The sequence below is a fragment of the Furipterus horrens genome, unplaced genomic scaffold (genome assembly GCF_987537825.1).
Source record: "Furipterus horrens unplaced genomic scaffold, mFurHor1.1.pri manual_scaffold_2, whole genome shotgun sequence".
NCBI classification, from domain to species: Eukaryota; Metazoa; Chordata; class Mammalia; order Chiroptera; family Furipteridae; genus Furipterus; species Furipterus horrens.
In genome coordinates, this window is record NW_028327172.1 from 107,031,316 (window position 1) to 107,048,875 (window position 17,560).

At 38.3% G+C, this 17,560-nt stretch overlaps 1 protein-coding gene across 1 annotated transcript; it reads right to left on the reverse strand.

The window, feature by feature from the left end:
- Nucleotides 1-14,930: 14,930 nt before the first annotated feature.
- On the reverse strand, nt 14,931-16,078 carry LOC150019266 (glyceraldehyde-3-phosphate dehydrogenase). Its single transcript, XM_090266301.1, has one exon. The coding sequence runs from the start codon at nt 16,038-16,040 to the stop codon at nt 15,039-15,041; it is 1,002 nt and encodes a 333-aa protein (XP_090122427.1). The 5' UTR covers nt 16,041-16,078; the 3' UTR covers nt 14,931-15,038.
- Nucleotides 16,079-17,560: the final 1,482 nt, after the last annotated feature.

Sequence of the window (17,560 nt, forward strand, 5' to 3'; positions counted from 1 at the left end):
ATACTTACAGTATACTGTACTCCTGAATTTTAACTTAGAATTCATGGTTTTGATGTTCAGACAGTACTACACTACATGTTTTCCTTGTAATATTTATAGTATCTTACAAATGTTTTAGAATATAGTTTCACATATTCAGGGAGACAGCCAGTTTGGCCTTTCAATCAGCTAAAGGGCAAATGGAAAGCACTATTACTTCTGAAAAGGAAAAAGACTAAGAATGTAAGGATGACAAAGATTTTGAAAGAACAAAGGGCAACTTAAGAAGATAAACAAGATGAACAGTGATCAATTGCATAAAAATATCAGTGAAAAGCTATTGCTTTTGAAAACATCAGAGAAGTTTCTGCTTTGAAGTCTTAATCTTGTTACAATAAGAATTCATCTATGAGCTCAGTGGGAAAATTGGATTACCTTATGACCCATGGTTGGATGAGTTGCAGAGTATCTTTCAGGACAAGAAATTAAATAAAAACAAATTGAATTCTTCCTTGATACAGGACATAAATATTCCTCAATTGCCATCTTATTCTTTTAATGAATAAATGAATGAATGAATAAATGATTAAATAAATGAACGACTAATAAATAAATAAATAAAATGCCACTTAAAGAGCTCTAGGGAATGAATAAAACTACTATCTGTTAGAGCCAGAGACCCCATGTTGCCCACCTTGAAACCTGCCACCTGCGTCAGGACTTGCAAAACAAGCTATGGTCAGTGGTCACTGTGTTCTTGGGAACTATGGCCTGCAGTCTTGGAGGACCTGAGCCAACATCTGTGCTAAAACAAAGAGGGTATCTATCACCAGCCATGTCCCTGATCACGATGTTCCCTATTGTCAGAGGCAACTGAGGCACAGCTTGCAGCATCCTGCTGAGACCTGGTTTCTCTCCCCTTGAGCATTTCCCAGAAACAAGGGCCATAAATCTCCTGGGCTTCCTGTTCCCACAGCAACCATCCCTAACCAGAGGGCACTGTTATTTCACCTACATCCTGGACTCTGGAGCTGACCAGCAGGGTGACTCAGCCCCGCTGGGGGTCTGCTCCATGCCCTTAAAAACCTCCCTACCCCTTCCCTTGGTTCTGTAGTCCACTCGGACTCAGCCGCCTCCTTGAATGTCCTTCAATAAAGGATTTGAACTGGTCCACCCGATTCCTCCCTTCTTCCTGGCAGAAGCCTAACACTATCAGGAATTTTTCTCCCTCTACCTAATTATTACTTGAAATCTTGCCACTACTGATACTGTTTTCTTTTTGCAGGTAGAGTTCCTTATATTTCACAGTCTTAGATTTTTCAGTCATTCTCACAGACATTGATGATTGTCTATTTAATAGCTATTTCCCTCTTCTTACTAATAGAACTTCTATTTCCCTCCCAGTTGTCAGTATCTCTGCTTGAGGGAATGCTTCAAGGGAGGTTGAGTCCTGCCCCAGGGCAGAAATCTTGATAACACAACTATGTTTATTAAATAATTATGGATTGGTTAAGCCAATTTTGATAATTTCATTGCCTTTTGACAGTGATTGATTATGTGGTACCATGTAACCTAATGAGATGTGAGGAAATAATGTCTGGAGATTCTGTAAAAGGTTTTCTATATCTTAAAAAGGCACATGAGGATGTTTTCTGCCTGTTTGTTTTGCCCCTGTACATTGCTGTTTAGGCAGAGATTGTTTGGTTCTGTCCTGAGAACACAGTAAGAGCTGGCTAACAAAATGAGAAGAGTAAAATAGAAAACAGGCCTCTCAGTTCTGATTTGTTTAAAAAAAATCCATATTACAATACTTCATCAAAATGATTTGAAGTAAGGCGTGTGCGAGTTTGCTCTCCCTCTGGGGAGCAGCCAGTGCCAACTTCCTTTCTTCTTCCCCGCCCCCATTTCTGTCTTCACAGGCCCACATCTCCGGAACCCCAAGGCAATGGGCAGCTGGCGGCTTCTCCCAGTCTGATCCCCTGAACCTGTCCCCAAAGCCCCCCCCCACCCCGACTTCCCAGTGAGCTAAGGCAGCCCAGCCAGGGCTCTCCTGTTTTTGCCAAGCTAGTCCTTCCTCGTTCCTTTGTCCCCGGCTTTAATAAACGGATCCTCATAGTCAAAAAAAAAAAAAAAAAAAAATGATTTGAAGTAAAAGAATGGAGAAATAAAACCAACATCTTTTGATAGATGCAAAAAAGGAATTCCAAGTGGTTTTAAGAATTAAAAAAACAAGAAAACAAAAACAAAAAACAACTTTCCTTCTCTCCAGCAACATAGTCGAGAAGTCAAAATAGAAATACAGCTGCAGTTCTGAGCAAAGAGAAAAAAGTCATTTCAAGGGTTAACAAAGAAAGTATTCAGACAGCAAGCAATTTGCAGAGCAGATAAGTTAGGAGAAAGTAAGAAAGAGAAGCAAAGTCTCTGTAGAAATCACTTGGTTAAGACTTAGTTCTTGAAACAAACTGAATGATGGCATTAGCAGGGACTCAACAATAAGCATTCCAACAAGGTAAAGTGACACAGATAGCATGCATTTGCATAAGAGAACCCCAGCCTCTGCTGTCCTGGAACAGCAATGGGGTCCAATTGCCTACTGCCAAGAAGCATGACTTCCAATACAGAAGTTTGGTGGAAAAGGAAGGGGGGTTTGTTTAAAAGTTTTACAGATTCATAATAACTGTGTGTTTCTACCATTAAGTCCCACTCCCTGTAAAACCCCCCAAAACAGTTAATACTGTCTCCCCCTTCCAAACCAGGCCGGTTTCAGAAAACTCCAGTCAGAGGTATTGTCTTTCCGAATAGCAGAAGTCCACGGCTCAGTATTCCCCAACTCGGTTCAGCATTTCAGGCATCTCCGACTAATCCGTGCTTGGTTAGGCAGGTTCCCAGAATTCCAGCCTCATCAGCTGTGCAGCCATGTTCTCCAGGCAGGTTTCCCAGTGGGTCTCCTCTTTCTTACTCCATACCTCGTGGTGGACTTACTCCATACCTCATGGTGGATTCTCTCCTAACCACATGGCTTCCCCCTCACACTCCAGACCTCCCAGCCCACTCCCCGTCTACACACTTTTTAGACCCTGTGGCTTCTCTCTTTTTATGGCTGCCTTCCCTTATTTTAAATGCTGACCCAAGGCACCATACATTATTGTTATGAAAAGTATCTTAACCCTATCACCCTTCATTTCACTTTGGGGGCAGCACAGCTTTCCTTCAGGAAGGGCTAGTACCTTAAGCCTATCCTCTGCCCTTTTCCCTGGGCTGCAGCACAGCTGTTATCTAGTTACCAACTTGCCAGAGATATGCAAAGCCCCTTAAAAGGTGTACTATTTCCTTTCCCGATCCCCAAAACCATGAGCTGTGGGGACTTTGGGGAGGGCCCGCACTCTGTTACATTTGGACCTAGGCCTGTACTAGGAGTCAGAACCCAGAGAATAAGGATTCTCACAATTTTCCTGTGGTGATTTCAATCATTCTTGAAAAAGTTTTGCTGTGTTCACAAAATTCTGTCATGTATTTTTTGCTATAAGTACTTTTCCTGCGTAGCTTGTTTCTACAGTTTTTAAAGCAAGTAGAGCTTATTGGTCAGGGTCCCATCAGTAAACAAAAAGCATATTGAAGTTGGATTTATTTGAGGAGTGTTTAATAAGGGAACATTTACAAAAGTGTCAGCAAGATGTAGGAAAATCATGAGAGTGTAAGATCCTCTGGGCTGATAACAGGATGCTGTTACCAACCCAGGTTTAAAGGAACAGAGGGAACAGAGGAAACAGCGCAGTCACTGCATGCAGCCACTCAGTGGCCCTGCAGGAAAAAAAGCTGAGGAAATAACTACTTTGACCTACTCTCTTCCTTGATTCTGATATTCTGCTGGTGCTTCTTATTGACCAAACCCAACCAGAAGCTAGAAGATAAAGGATCATGTTGATTCAGTTCATGAGGTCAGACTTCTGGGGTACAGGGCAAGACACCTTTTAGGATTCCTCCTGAGCAAGCCTTAATGTTGTAAGTCTGCATATACTTGTTGTTTGTTTGAACATAGTGTTTATTCTGCCTGAAATGTCCCTTTATTCTTCACTCTTTTAAGTCACAACAGCCTCGCTTTTTCTAACTCAGGCTCCATCTGTCTAAAGACCTAGTTCAAGACTCAAATCAATAAACAATATTTCTGATAACCAGCTAATCAGAACTACAATCAGTTGAATAAAGAAGAAAACCCAATTAAAGGATGGCTTAAACATAATAGAAGTTTCCTACTCATGTAGATTGGATCTATTTAAGAAAACCCACAAATCTCTAGAAACTGTTTTGTAGAAAATGAATGAACTCATGCTGTGTGCTAGGAGCGTGGGTCCATGCAGAGGTGGTTACAAAGCTTGTAATTGCCAGCTCCAATTTTAAGATGGAGAGACACTAGTTTCTACAATCTTATAATAATGTCCAAATAATCATTAGAAAACATTGAACCACAGTTCACCATTTTATATTAAAAAAAAAAAAAGAATAAGAAAAACAATGGGAGAAAAGAACTGTAGAAACATTTCTAACACATTTTCTCGCAAGGAATATAGTAAAGAAGGAATCTACTCATGTGAGCTCTTTGAAAATAGCTCTCACAATGATTCCTTCTCCAGTAAGAGTAATCATTGCCCAATTACAGTTATGCCTGGCTTAATGACACAGAAACATTCTGAGAAATGTAACCTTAGGCGAACATTATAAAGTGCACTTACACACACCTAGTTGATAAAGCCCACTGCACACGTAGGCTACATGGCCTATTACTCCTAGTCTATGAGCCTGTACAGCATGTTACTATACAAAAAAACATGAGATTAAATGAAGCACAAAAGAAAATTATGCAATGAAAAGACACGGTAACACAGATGTATGGGGCTGCTGTCAGCATAACAGCATACTCTTTTACGGCTAATTTCTGTTTAATAAGCATAAAGAGAACGCACTAAAATAACAATAAAAAGTATACTATACTAAATACATAAACCAGTAGCATAGTTGTTTATTCTGATTATCAAGGATTATGTACTGTGTATAATTGTGTGTTCTGTGCTTCTATACAAATGTCAGCACAGTCAGCTTGGCTACACCAGCGTCACCGCAAACACAGGAGTAATGTGTTGCATACAACTTTACTATGGCTATGGTGTCACTAGGCAATAGAGGTTTTTCAGCTTCATTATTTTCTTGTGGGACCATCATTGTGTATGTGGTTTATTGTTTACTGAAACATCATTGTGCAAGGTATGGCTGTATGTGGTTCTCTAATTGCAAGTACATTTGAGGAACTGACACAGATGATTACAAAGAATTCTGCTAATGGTGGTCAGTGTTTTCAAACTACATGAAACCTGGGGTAATCTGTGAGTGGAAACCCCTTTACTCTTTTCCCCTAGGCAGTTGCTCTTCCTGCCAAGTACATAAGTACATGGGGAAGCTATATATGTGTTCACCCACACAGTGCAAGCAGGAAACTCAGATCTTGTTCTTTGTTCCAGTAACGTCAGACCTTAATAAAAAAATATAATATTCAGAGGGACATTCCTGCCATCTTCTGTTCCTGCCCTGGGTTTTATCTGATTATATTGGCTACTCGATTCCAGCATTAATTTCAAGAAAGTGATATTCAAAAGATTGAGAAGAAAGAGAGAAAGAGAGAGCAATATAACATGTTTTTTTTTTTCAATTGTTGAAAAGAGGACTTCGGAGCAAAGTAAAACTTTTTTAAAATTCAGATTATAGAAAAGTATTTTAGAGAGACTAATTTTTCTCATTAGTATTTTTGCACTGACTGTCAAGGTGGTGGGGGCCACGTTGTGATCGTGCTCTGGAATTTGGTTGGATTTTGCCAGTGTCTCTACTGGAGCTTTCAGGATCTCTCTGTCTCTGTCGCTGCCTCTCAGTCAGCTCTCGTTTTTCCTCTTGCTCCCATTCTTGTTCTCCCTCTTCCCATACCTCCAATCCCACACGTGTCTTTTACACCTCACATTAAGTGCTACACAGAATTTTTTGATAACTTTATTTTATGTAAAAACAATTTAAATATAGCTTCCGAAAGAAAATAATTCGAACTATCAGAAGAGGAAAGGGGGTTAAATATTTAGACATGTTCACACTTGAACACCACCTTTACTAGCTCATAAGTGTCCAAGAATAAAATAAGGAAAAAAGAAGGAAGGAAGAAGGAGGAGGGAAGGAAGGAAGGGAGGGAGGGAGGGAGGGACGAAGGGAGGCAGAGAGGGAAGGTGGGTGGAGGGAGGGAGGAGGGAGAGAGGAGGGAGAGAAGGAAGAAGAGAGTAAGGGAGAGGGAGATAAAGAGGGAAGGAAGAAGAACCTTTCAAATCATGGGAGATGTGTTTGTGAAAGACTAACTGAATGAACTGATTCTGATGAGTCCAAGTGGCATTTTAGACTCTATGACATAGACATTTTAAAAATTGGTAAAGCAATAATTTAAAGACAAAGTTAACATTGCCTCATTATGCTTAGACATTTATTAACATGCTGAGAAATTTTATTTAATTGGCAGAAACTTAACACATTAAGAGAAAGAAAAGAGATTAGAGTAAAATTCTAACTGTATTTTTTTCTTTTTACTGCTTTTGGTGCCATAATAGGAAAATACATCTCTCTTCTCTGATTCATAGACTGTTTTCTGGCTGGCTTTACAGAACTGAATTTAAATTAGGCTTCACTATGCAGCACTTTGCTACAGGTGTTCTGGGGAAAAGATCTTTCTAGTTTAAATGTTAACTGCCAAATACAAAAGCCCCAGGTTTGCTTTCATATGTCATGGTAAAAATCAGTTAGAAGCAGTTTTATCTGTCCTTGAAAAAAATGTTTTAAAATTGGCTCTAAAGTTTTCTCTTCCAGATGGGTAGCCTTAGCAGGTCCTGCTGAGATGGCATATTAAAGGCCTAAATATGCCTTCAGTCTACATATGAATTCCCCAGGTTCACAATAAATATTTAAAGAGTTGCTGGTGTGTCACAAAAACAAAACTGCGCCTTGTGTCTATGTAGGATGGTCTATAAATAAATCTGTTTTCCACTTTTCTTTGTCTAGTCATTTTTATTTAAAGGGGCTGAACCAGCTGTACTTGCCAGGGCTCACCGGTATGCTGAGTCACATGGCTGAGGCTACCAATATTTGCCATTTGGAAATGCATATGTTCTATGGATGCTACCAATATACACATTCATGTTTCCATTAGAAAACATGGTTCTTCCTTAGAGACACAGAGGATACCACCTGAGCAGCACTAAGACTCTAACTACTTTATTTCTTCTCATGCAGATATCACTCTAGGCACTGCTAAGTACTGGGACTACAAAAATGATCATAGCAATTATGATAATAGTATTGATATCAACTATCACTCATTGAACAACTACTGTGTGGCAGGCATAGCATTTTATCTCATTCAATCCCCTCTAAAATTCTTTGAGGTGAATATAATCCCTTTTTCATATATATATTCTTAAAATCTTAAGCACAAAGGCAATGTTTTTGTTATCATGGCTAAACTATAGAACTAAGATATAGTCTCCAAACTTGGGTTTATCATATTTTTCTATTCATTTTAAATAAGGAAGGCAACCTGCATCTAAGATGAATTGACACCATATTGGATGGTAACAACTAACCCAAAGAGGCCCTGTCCTATATGGGAATATAATTGTTAGGTGTAAAAAATAAGAAAAGGCAGAGGACAGAGGGCAAAGGGGCTTCAGCTCTAAGTGTATGAGGAAAGGTACAGAGTAATATGGTCCCAGTTCTCCACTGGATATTGTTTGAGTTCCAGAATTACCAAAGATTTCCTTTACCTAAGGTATTTAGAACAACAATGGGAAGATTTGCTGTGTTTTATTGAGTGCTAACTCTGAATTAGGAACTGTACTAAGTGGTTACATGCCTTAGATGATTTAATCCTTCCCTTGGGGTAAATATAGTTGCTCCCATTGTTTATTGTGGGTTGATGAGGTGAAGTGGCTTCTTTAAGTTCACATAGTTCATAAATTCAAAACCAGGGTTTGAATCCAGTCTATGATCTTCACCAGTACTTCTCTGCTTCTGGCATTGCTACATACATAATACAAGAAAGGACTTGATTGTCACAAAAATGTATTTTACTTTTTAAATTGAGGTATAATTAGTTTCAGTTGTACAACATGATGATTTGGTATTTGTATATATTGCAAAATGATCACCAAATAAGTCTAGATAGTATCTGTTCCCTTAGATAGTTACAATTTTTTTCTTATGTGAACATTTAAGATTTACTCTCTTAACAACTTTCAGATATGCAGGTTAATATTCTATATATAAGTGATATCATATAGTATTTGAGTATTTGTCTTTCTCTCTCTGACTTATTTCACTTAGCATAGTGTCCTTAAGATTCATCCATATTGTCTCAAATGTCAAGATTTCCTTTTTTATGGCTCAATAAGAATTCATTATATATACTCATATGTATATATCTCACATTTTCTTTATCCATCCATTCATCGATGAACACTTAAACTGTTTTCACACTGATATTATAAATACATTGGGGGTGCACATATTTTTGAGCTAATGTTTTAATTTTCTTTAGATAAATACCCAGAAGCAGAATTGCTAGATAATGTGGTAGATCTATTTTTAATCTTTTGAGGAATCTTCATATTGTGTTTCATAGTTTATATAATTTACATTCCTACCAACAATGCACCAGGGTTCACTTTTCTCCATATCCTTGCCAACATTTGTCATTTATTCTTTTTTTGGTAAATAATAGCCATTCTAACAGGTATGAGTGTTATTGAACCAAAGTCTGTGTGCCTGATGCTTTGAAAGGCCAAAGCTCAAAATATCAAGAGTTTGGTGTAAGGAAAGATTTATTTATAGAGAGGGTGCCAACAGAAAAAATAAGAGATCTAATAGTGCTTCAAATCTATTTTACTTGCTGGACTAGGTTAAGGGTTTTTAAGGGGTTAGAGGAAATATGTGTGCAGAATTGCTGGTGGGGCAACTTTTAATTGGAGGACCTTGGAACTTGGCCATTTATAATGGGAGCATCAACACCAGATCTTTTTGGACAATGGATCCTCAGCTTCTGAAAGGAATCTGATGTTCACGCTCAGGTTATGCCCTGCTCCTTTGGTTCTGTGTGTGTGTTTGGAGAGGTGGTGACACTTTGGTTTCAGGTACAGTCGGAGATCAAAGTTATTTCCTTTGCATGCGCTTGGGCTGCATGACTTGCAGATTTGGTCTGTTGGCTGAAAAGCAACTCAGTTTCTTACTAAATAGAATAAGATGATTTTGAGCTGGTTCTGTGATTACATGAGGTGATATCTCATTGAGGTTTTGATTTGCATTTCCCTGATGATTAGTAATGTTGAGTATATTTTTCATGTATTTGTTGGCATATGCATATCTTCTTTGGAAAATGTCTAATCAGACCATCTGCCCCCTTTTAAAATTAGATTGTTTGTTATTTTGCAATTGGGTTACATGAGGTTTTAAAAAATATTTTAGATATTAACCCTATGTCAGATATAATTTGCAAATATATTCTTCCATTCAGTAGATTGTCTCTTCATTTTGTTGATGGTTTCTTTTGCTGTGCAGAAATTTTTTAGTTTGTAGTCCTACTTATTAGTTTTGCTTTTGTTGTCTTTGCTTTTGCTTCAACCCCTCTCCCCCAAATAATCGCCAAGACCCACATCAAGAAGCTTAATGCCTATGTTTGTTTTCTTTGAGGAGTTTTATGGTTTCAGGTCTTTAATCCGTTTTGAGTTAATTTTTGTATATGGTGTAAGATAGCGCTCCAGTTTCATTCTTTTTCATGTGGCTGTCCAGTTTTCCCAACACCACTTCTTGAAAGACTACCTTTTCCCCATTGCATATTCTTGGCTCTTTTGTCCTAACTCAGCTTACCATTTGTGCATGGGTTTATTGCTGGACTCTATTCTGTTCCATTCATCTATATGGTTTTTTTTTTTTTTTTTTACCATTCTGTTTTGAATGCTGTAACTTTGTAATAGAGTGTGATGCCTCCTATTCTACTTTTAATTTAATTTTTATGCCCCTGCTTCAACAGCTCTGAATTTTTAGATAGGAATCCAATGTAATATATTGTGTTTACCTAATTGTAATAACAAGCAATATTTATTGAGAACTTATTACATGATAGGCATTCAGGTGTTTTATTAATTGTGACAAAAAAACCATAACATAGATATTTTTACTTTTTCTCATTTTATAGATGGGAAACTGACATATTAAAATTTTTATTCTATAAATGTATTAGTTATCTATTACAGCAAAACAAATTCAAAAAGTTTGCATCTTAAAACAACACATATTTATTATTTCAGTTTCAAGAATCTAGACATGACTTATCCAGGTCTTTTGCTTTAATGTCTCACAAGGCTTAAATCAAGGTGTCAGCCATGGCCAGGATCTCACTCAAAGACTCAACTGGGGAAAAATTCACTTACTGGCTCTCATAAATGTTGCCAGGGTGTAGACTTTGTGGGCTGTTGAGCTAAGGGCTTCAGTTGCTTTCTGGACATTGGCAAAAGCTGCTCCCCGTTCATTGCCATGTGGCCTTCTCCATGTGGCTTCATCAAAGTCACCAAAAGAGAGTCTGCTGGCAAGACAGAAATTACTTTATTATGAAAACTAATTACAAAAATGACATTCCATTACTTTTCCTGTACCGTATTGGTTACAAGCGAGTTGCTAGGTTAGCTCTTACTCAAGAAGTGAAGAACACACAAAAATATAAATATCAAGCAGAGATGATTGAGAAGCATTTTAGAGTCTACTTACCACAACAAATATTTTTGAGTACCTCCCATGTGTTCATAAAATTTACATTTTAGAGGGGTTTAAAGTAAAATAAATATCTCAAGGTAAAAAATTAGATAATTGAGAGAAGAAATCAGATAAAGGAAGTCTTGGGAAGATATTTAAATAGTATCTAAAAATCCTCTAAGAAATAATCCACTATAGAACAACAGTGAAAAGATCAAGATTCACATCAAAAGATGAGATATAATTTACATTCAGAACTAGACAATGATGACTTTTGTCTCAAAAGGTAGGACAACCTATTATGGGTATGAATATGTTTTGTTCAAGAGAATAGAATGTTTTCTGACTTTAAAAGATGATGAATATAAAATTATTTATTTGCAATTATCAGTATATTTTACTTTTCAATGAGACAAAATATTTCAGCATGGAGGAGAATAGAGACTATTTTGAAGATGATGCCACTATAAACATTTTACTAAAAATTTATTTATTTTTAATTAATGCAAAGGAAGTCATACTTATCAATGCTTCTGTAGTTGCTTTTGCTAATAGTAAAATATTACTAAGATTGCCAATGTTGATTTTTTGTGGAGTTTAAAATTCACTTTAGATACTATTCAAGTGCAAAAAGAAGGAAAATGCATAACTATCAAGTTTGATCAACCATGTATACATTCTGAAACAAAGTGCCTTCTGTTGCATTTGTTTCACAAATATTTTATATTCATGAGGAAAAAATAGCAAATAAAAACCTCTGCTTTTGAATAACCATGAAGCCATTTTATTATAGTGCTCTACCTTTTTTTCTATGCACATATACACATAAATGCATGCGATAGTATTTGCTTACTTTGCTCATTCCTGAATTCTCTTTCTTATACACCCACTACCTCCTTCCACATTCACTGCTACTACTCTAGCTCAGTCCATCATTTCTCCTAATTGGTGTCCTTAATTCTACCCTCCACCCTTATTATCTAATGTCTACACAGCCATCCTTTTAAATGTATGTCAATTTATGTTGTTTCTTTGCTCAGCACCTTCCAAAATGTAAATCCTTATGTTTTGCCTTAGAAGGCCTTTATGATCTATATCACTCATTGCCTTTCCTTTTTTCCTTCCATTTGTTCTCCTGCTCACTTCTACATAGGCTGACCTCCTTGCTGTTCCTGAATACACCACCACATGCTTTCTTGCAAACCTTTGTCCCTGATCTTTTATGTACTGACTAGAATGACCATCCTCCAGTATTAGCATGTCTAGATCTTTATTTCATTCAGATTTCTGCTCAAAGTTTACCTTATCAAAGAGAACATTTTACCACCTCCCACTTTGTTATTCTCTATACCTCTTACCTGATTTTATCTTAGTGAATTTATTATTTATTTGTTGAATTAGTGCATGTCATTCCCACTATAATGTAAGCACCATGAACAAAAGAAGGGACTGGAATTTCTAGTTCACTGTTACATTTCTAGTGTCAAGAACAACTACTGGTACATAGTAAATGCTCTTTGAATTTTGTTGAGTGGATAATTAAATAATTGAATTAAATATAAAAATAGTAGTAACAATTTTAATTTAACAATGGTTAATAAAATTGGTTCAATATCAACTAAATATGAAACTACATCATCAGAGTAGTCTATTGTAGCATAGAATATTTAACCCAACATTAATTTTGAATCTTTGTTTACTTTCTCCAATTTTTCAGATTATAGATAATATTATAGCAAAAAATAGTGTACATAAATGTTGTCACACATGCGTATATATTTAGCATATTTTTCTAGAAGTAAAATTGTTAATTTAGAGAATAGGCTAACTCAAACAGAGTAACACATACTATCAAAATATCTACCAGAAAGATGGTACTAATTTATATTTTTTTCAACAGAATATAAAAATATTAGTTTTCTTATACCTTTGCTCTTTTAAAACTTTTTCAAACTGAGAAGTAAAATATCATCTTTTTCTTTAAATTTTTTATTTCTTCAATTACTTCAAATATATACGTTCATGAATTTTAACATATATTTTATAAATCATCATTTTATATATTTTTTATTGTTTTTAAAATTATTTGCCACATATATTGCAAAAAAGACTTCAGTTTATTTACATTTGTATTTTATGATAATTTTTATTTCAATCTAAATTTTATTTTGTGTAATAAACATATTTCTATCAATAAAAAGTTTATCTTTTTTTTCAGATTTAATGTGTTTTATTGATTAAAATATTACATTTGTGCCAATTTCCCTTCCCTCTGCTCCTCTCCACCCGGTGGCCCCCCTCCCTCCAGTTGTCCCCCCCTTTTAGATTATGTCCATTAGTTGTGCATACAGTTCCTCCCAACCTCTCTCCGTCTATTCCATTCCCTCCTACCTTGATCCCCAATTCCTATATCATCTCCCTCCCTTTCCCCATTCCCCCTCCCTGTTGACCTCCCCCCAATATGCTTCCCGTACCCACGGTTCCTTTTCCACTCTCGTTGCCTATTTAGTTTGCCTTTGTTTCATCTCCTTAGCTTCTGTTTTTTAAACCAGTCCCTTTAACATCTCATATAACAGTGGTTTGGATCTAATGAACTCTTTCAGTTTTATTTTGTCCTGGAAACACTTTCTCTGTCCTTCTATTCTGAATGATAATTTCGCTGGATAGAGTATTCGTGGTTGTAGGTTTTGGATTTTCATTACTTTGAATATTTCTTGCCAGTCCCTTCTTGCCTGTAGGGTTTCCCTTGAGAAGTCTGCTGATAGTCTAATTGGGACCCCTTTGTACATAATTCTTTTCTTCTCTCTTGCTGCTTTTAAGATTCTCTCTTTATCTTTAATTTTTGACATTTTGATTATAATGTGTCTTGGAGTGGTTCTCCCTGGGTCCAGTCTCTTGGGAACTCTCCTTGCTTCCTGGACCTGCAAGTCTATTCCCTTCCCCAAGTCTGGGAAGTTCTTCTTTATTATATTTTCACTCAATTTTTCAAGTTTTAGTTCATCTTCCTCATTCTCTGGCAAACCAATGATTCTTATGTTGGGCCTTTTATAGCTGTCCCAGAGGTTTCTGATCCTCTCATTGTTGCTTCCCATTTCCTCTCGCTGCATTGGTTGACTGCTTGTTCCTTCTCCATATTCCAGTTTGTTGAAATGAACTCTGAATTTTTTTTCCTCACCATCTGTCTCGTATGCGGTTTTGTTCCTTTCGTTATGAAAGTTTTTCGCTTCTTTCTTATCTTTTTCCTGCTCTTTTGTGAATTCTGTAAGCCACCTGATAACAATGGCCCAGAACTGAGCCTCTGACAGGTTTCTTATCTGTTCATCTGTCAGGTTCTCTATCTGCTGCCTGCTGAGCTGTGTCACCGGGATTTCTATAGTTGTCTGCCTCATTTTGACAGATGCGTTTTGTTTTCTTGGGCCGGCTGTCGGGGGCAGTGCCTGTGTACTTGTAATGACCCAGCGACCGGCGCCGTTTGGCGTCACAAGTCAGCGACCGGCGCCTGTCTGCGACCTATTTCGCAGCCCTGTGGTGCTTTCTTTCTTTGGGGGCGGGGGTCCAAAATGGATTCACACAGTTATTCAGCTAGGAGACCGGGATCTGTCCTCCCGCCCCCCTGGGCCTCACTGTTCAAGGCGATGCGGTGGCCGCTCTCCCCAGCGCTGGGGTCGTGCACTGCCAGGGGCTTGACTGCCACCGGGATTTTTCGCCCCCCGCCGCTCCGCAAACAGCTTTGCCCTCTTTAACTCTTACCTGCCCAAATGGCACCGCTGGTTTATAACTTCATATGTTGGACTTCCGTGTAGTTTTATTTTCTGGAATTTCTAGTTATCTTTTGTTTTGAAGTAGTTGTATTCCTCTCTAGTTGTAGAGGGAGACTTAGCGTGTCCGTCTAAGCCTCTATCTTGGCCGGAAGTCCCTCAAAAAGTTTATCTTTAACTGCTTAAACTTAAACTTATAAATGGGACCATACGTGATTTAATGTGCTTCGGGACTCAAGTTCAAGACTACTTGAAATATTTTTTTTTTTTTTTTTTTTTTTTTGGCTGGGTACAGTGAACTTTATTGATGGTGCATGACAAGATAGGGCTCCCTAAGCCCCTCCCCTCTTTAGGGGGGTCTAGGATGGCAACTAGAGGTCAGAAGATTCTCAGTACGTTGGGGGATCAGTTTGGGGCAAGGATTCCCCAGCAGCTGAGGGCCTCTCTTCCTGTCGCTGGGGCTGGTGGTCCTGGGGGCTCTTACTCCTTGGTGGCCATGTGGACCATAAGGTCCACCACCCTGTTGCTGTAGCCAAATTCATTGTCATACCAGGAAATGAGCTTGACAAAGTGGTCATTGAGGGCAATGCCAGCCCCAGCATCAAAGGTGGAGGAGTGGGTGTCACTGTTAAAGTCGCAGGAGACAACCTGGTCCTCAGTATAGCCCAGGATACCCTTGAGGGGGCCCTCTGATGCCTGCTTCACTACCTTCTTGATGTCATCGTATTTGGCAGCTTTCTCCAGGCGACAGGTCAGATCCACAACAGACACATTGGGGGTGGGGACACGGAAAGCCATACCAGTGAGCTTCCCATTCAGCTCAGGGATGACCTTGCCCACAGCCTTGGCAGCGCCAGTAGAAGCAGGGATGATGTTCTGGGCAGCCCCTCGGCCATCACGCCACAGCTTCCCAGAGGGGCCATCCACAGTCTTCTGGGTGGCAGTGATGGCATGGACTGTGGTCATGAGCCCCTCCACGATACCAAAGTTGTCATGGATGACCTTGGCCAGAGGGGCCAAGCAGTTGGTGGTGCAGGAGGCATTGCTGACAATCTTCATGGAGTTGTCATACTTGTCTTGGTTCACACCCATCACAAACATGGGGGCATCAGCAGAAGGGGCAGAGATGATGACCCTCTTGGCTCCACCCTTCAAGTGAGCCCCAGCCTTCTCCATGGTAGTGAAGACCCCAGTGGACTCCACAACATATTCAGCACCAGCATCACCCCATTTGATGTTGGTGGGATCTCGCTCCTGGAAGATGGTGATGGACTTTCCATTGACAACAAGCTTCCCGTTCTCAGCCTTGACTGTGCCTTTGAACTTGCCATGAGTAGAATCATACTGGAACATGTAGACCATGTAGTTGAGGTCAATGAAGGGGTCATTGATGGCGACAATATCCACTTTGCCAGAGTAAAAAGCAGCCCTGGTGACCAGGCGCCCAATACGGCCAAATCCGTTCACTCCGACCTTCACCATCGTGTCTCAGGGTTCAGGCTGGTACTGCACAGGAAAACGCAGCAGTCCGTTGAACTGGAGGAGCGGAGAACCTACTTGAAATATTTTTTGTTAGTAGACTTTTCTGCTATAACCACCTAAAGCATTAAGAGCTTTGTTAGGCTTTCCTAATATTTTCCATTCTTAATCATTATGACTACAAAACAATTTAAAATGTCAAGTTGAAACTTCAGGGTAAATAAAATAATATTGATCTAGTTATAAGTATACTATGACATAATACTAACTTGGTGCACTTACTTTTTCTACTGAAGGCCTGGTTAGTCAGTCTACTCCTTTATACTTCTAAGCTTTATATTCCTCCTTTGCTTGTTAGTTATCTGTTACACAATATTATGCATTTAAAGACTTTAGGAATCACTTATTTCCTTCATTTCCCAAATGACATTAACAACTTATGTTGAGTGTCTTAGTCAAGATTGCTCTGAAGGAAAACTAGAAACTAGATCTTTTGATTTTTATACTACATAATGCTTCTCTATGGATCATCACAGAGATATTTTCCAATTTTGATTTCTTTGTTTTCTGAAAAGAAAAGCAAGAGTAAAATTGTATACGGTGATTGAGACATAAGGAATGATTCTAAAAGGAACCTGTTTTTTTTTGTTGATCAGAGTCCAGAATAAAGCTTCTCAGTTGCTTTATCTCCACTCCCAGGAATCCTGATTTAATTAACAGTGCTTTGGAAGAGTGTCATTGCTTGGGAAAGAAGCACAAACTGAATTCTCATTTTCAGAAAATTATTCATCAAAATATAGAACTATGATAATACAAATTTCTAAAACCCTGTGAACAGCACTGGGAGTCAATATTATCCAGGTGATTCAAGATATTCCAGAGGAAGGGGGAGGGGTGCAGAATGTAGTTGCTAAGGGTGAAAGAAAGTATGAGTCTGGTGCAGAAGCAGGGAGCAGGAGCACATCAGATTGCATAGAAACTGACAATGGAGTCAAAGACCAGAAAGTCAGACTGAATAAGAATTTCATCAGAAAGCTCTCTGATTACCAGGACTGGGCCTCTGACCCTCACTGTATTTTTCTCCATATGGTCAGGGACTGGATGACCTGGGGACATGCTTGCTTCCTGAAATCCCATTTGTTTCATTTGGATCAACATTGTTTTCAATCTAGTTGCTCAGATACCAGTGAGCTAATTCTGCCCTCATTTCACAGCTATTACATGAGCTTTGGGGTTAAAAGAAACGATTCATACCTCATATTCACCATTATTAACTATGGGCAATTTGGTTAAACTGTGTGTGTGAGTGAGTGAGTGAGTGTGTGTGTGTGTGTGTGTGTGTGTGTGTGTGTGTTACTTTTTCTATCCTAATTCTAATTTACTGAACTTGTGGATTGTTTTCAAATCTTTTAATTCATACTCAGTGGCCAATTAGATTTCATTTTTACTTTGAAGATGTAAGTTAGAAAAAGTGACATAAAGGTAATAAAAAGATAAATTTTGTTGCTTGCTCAGTGTTTACT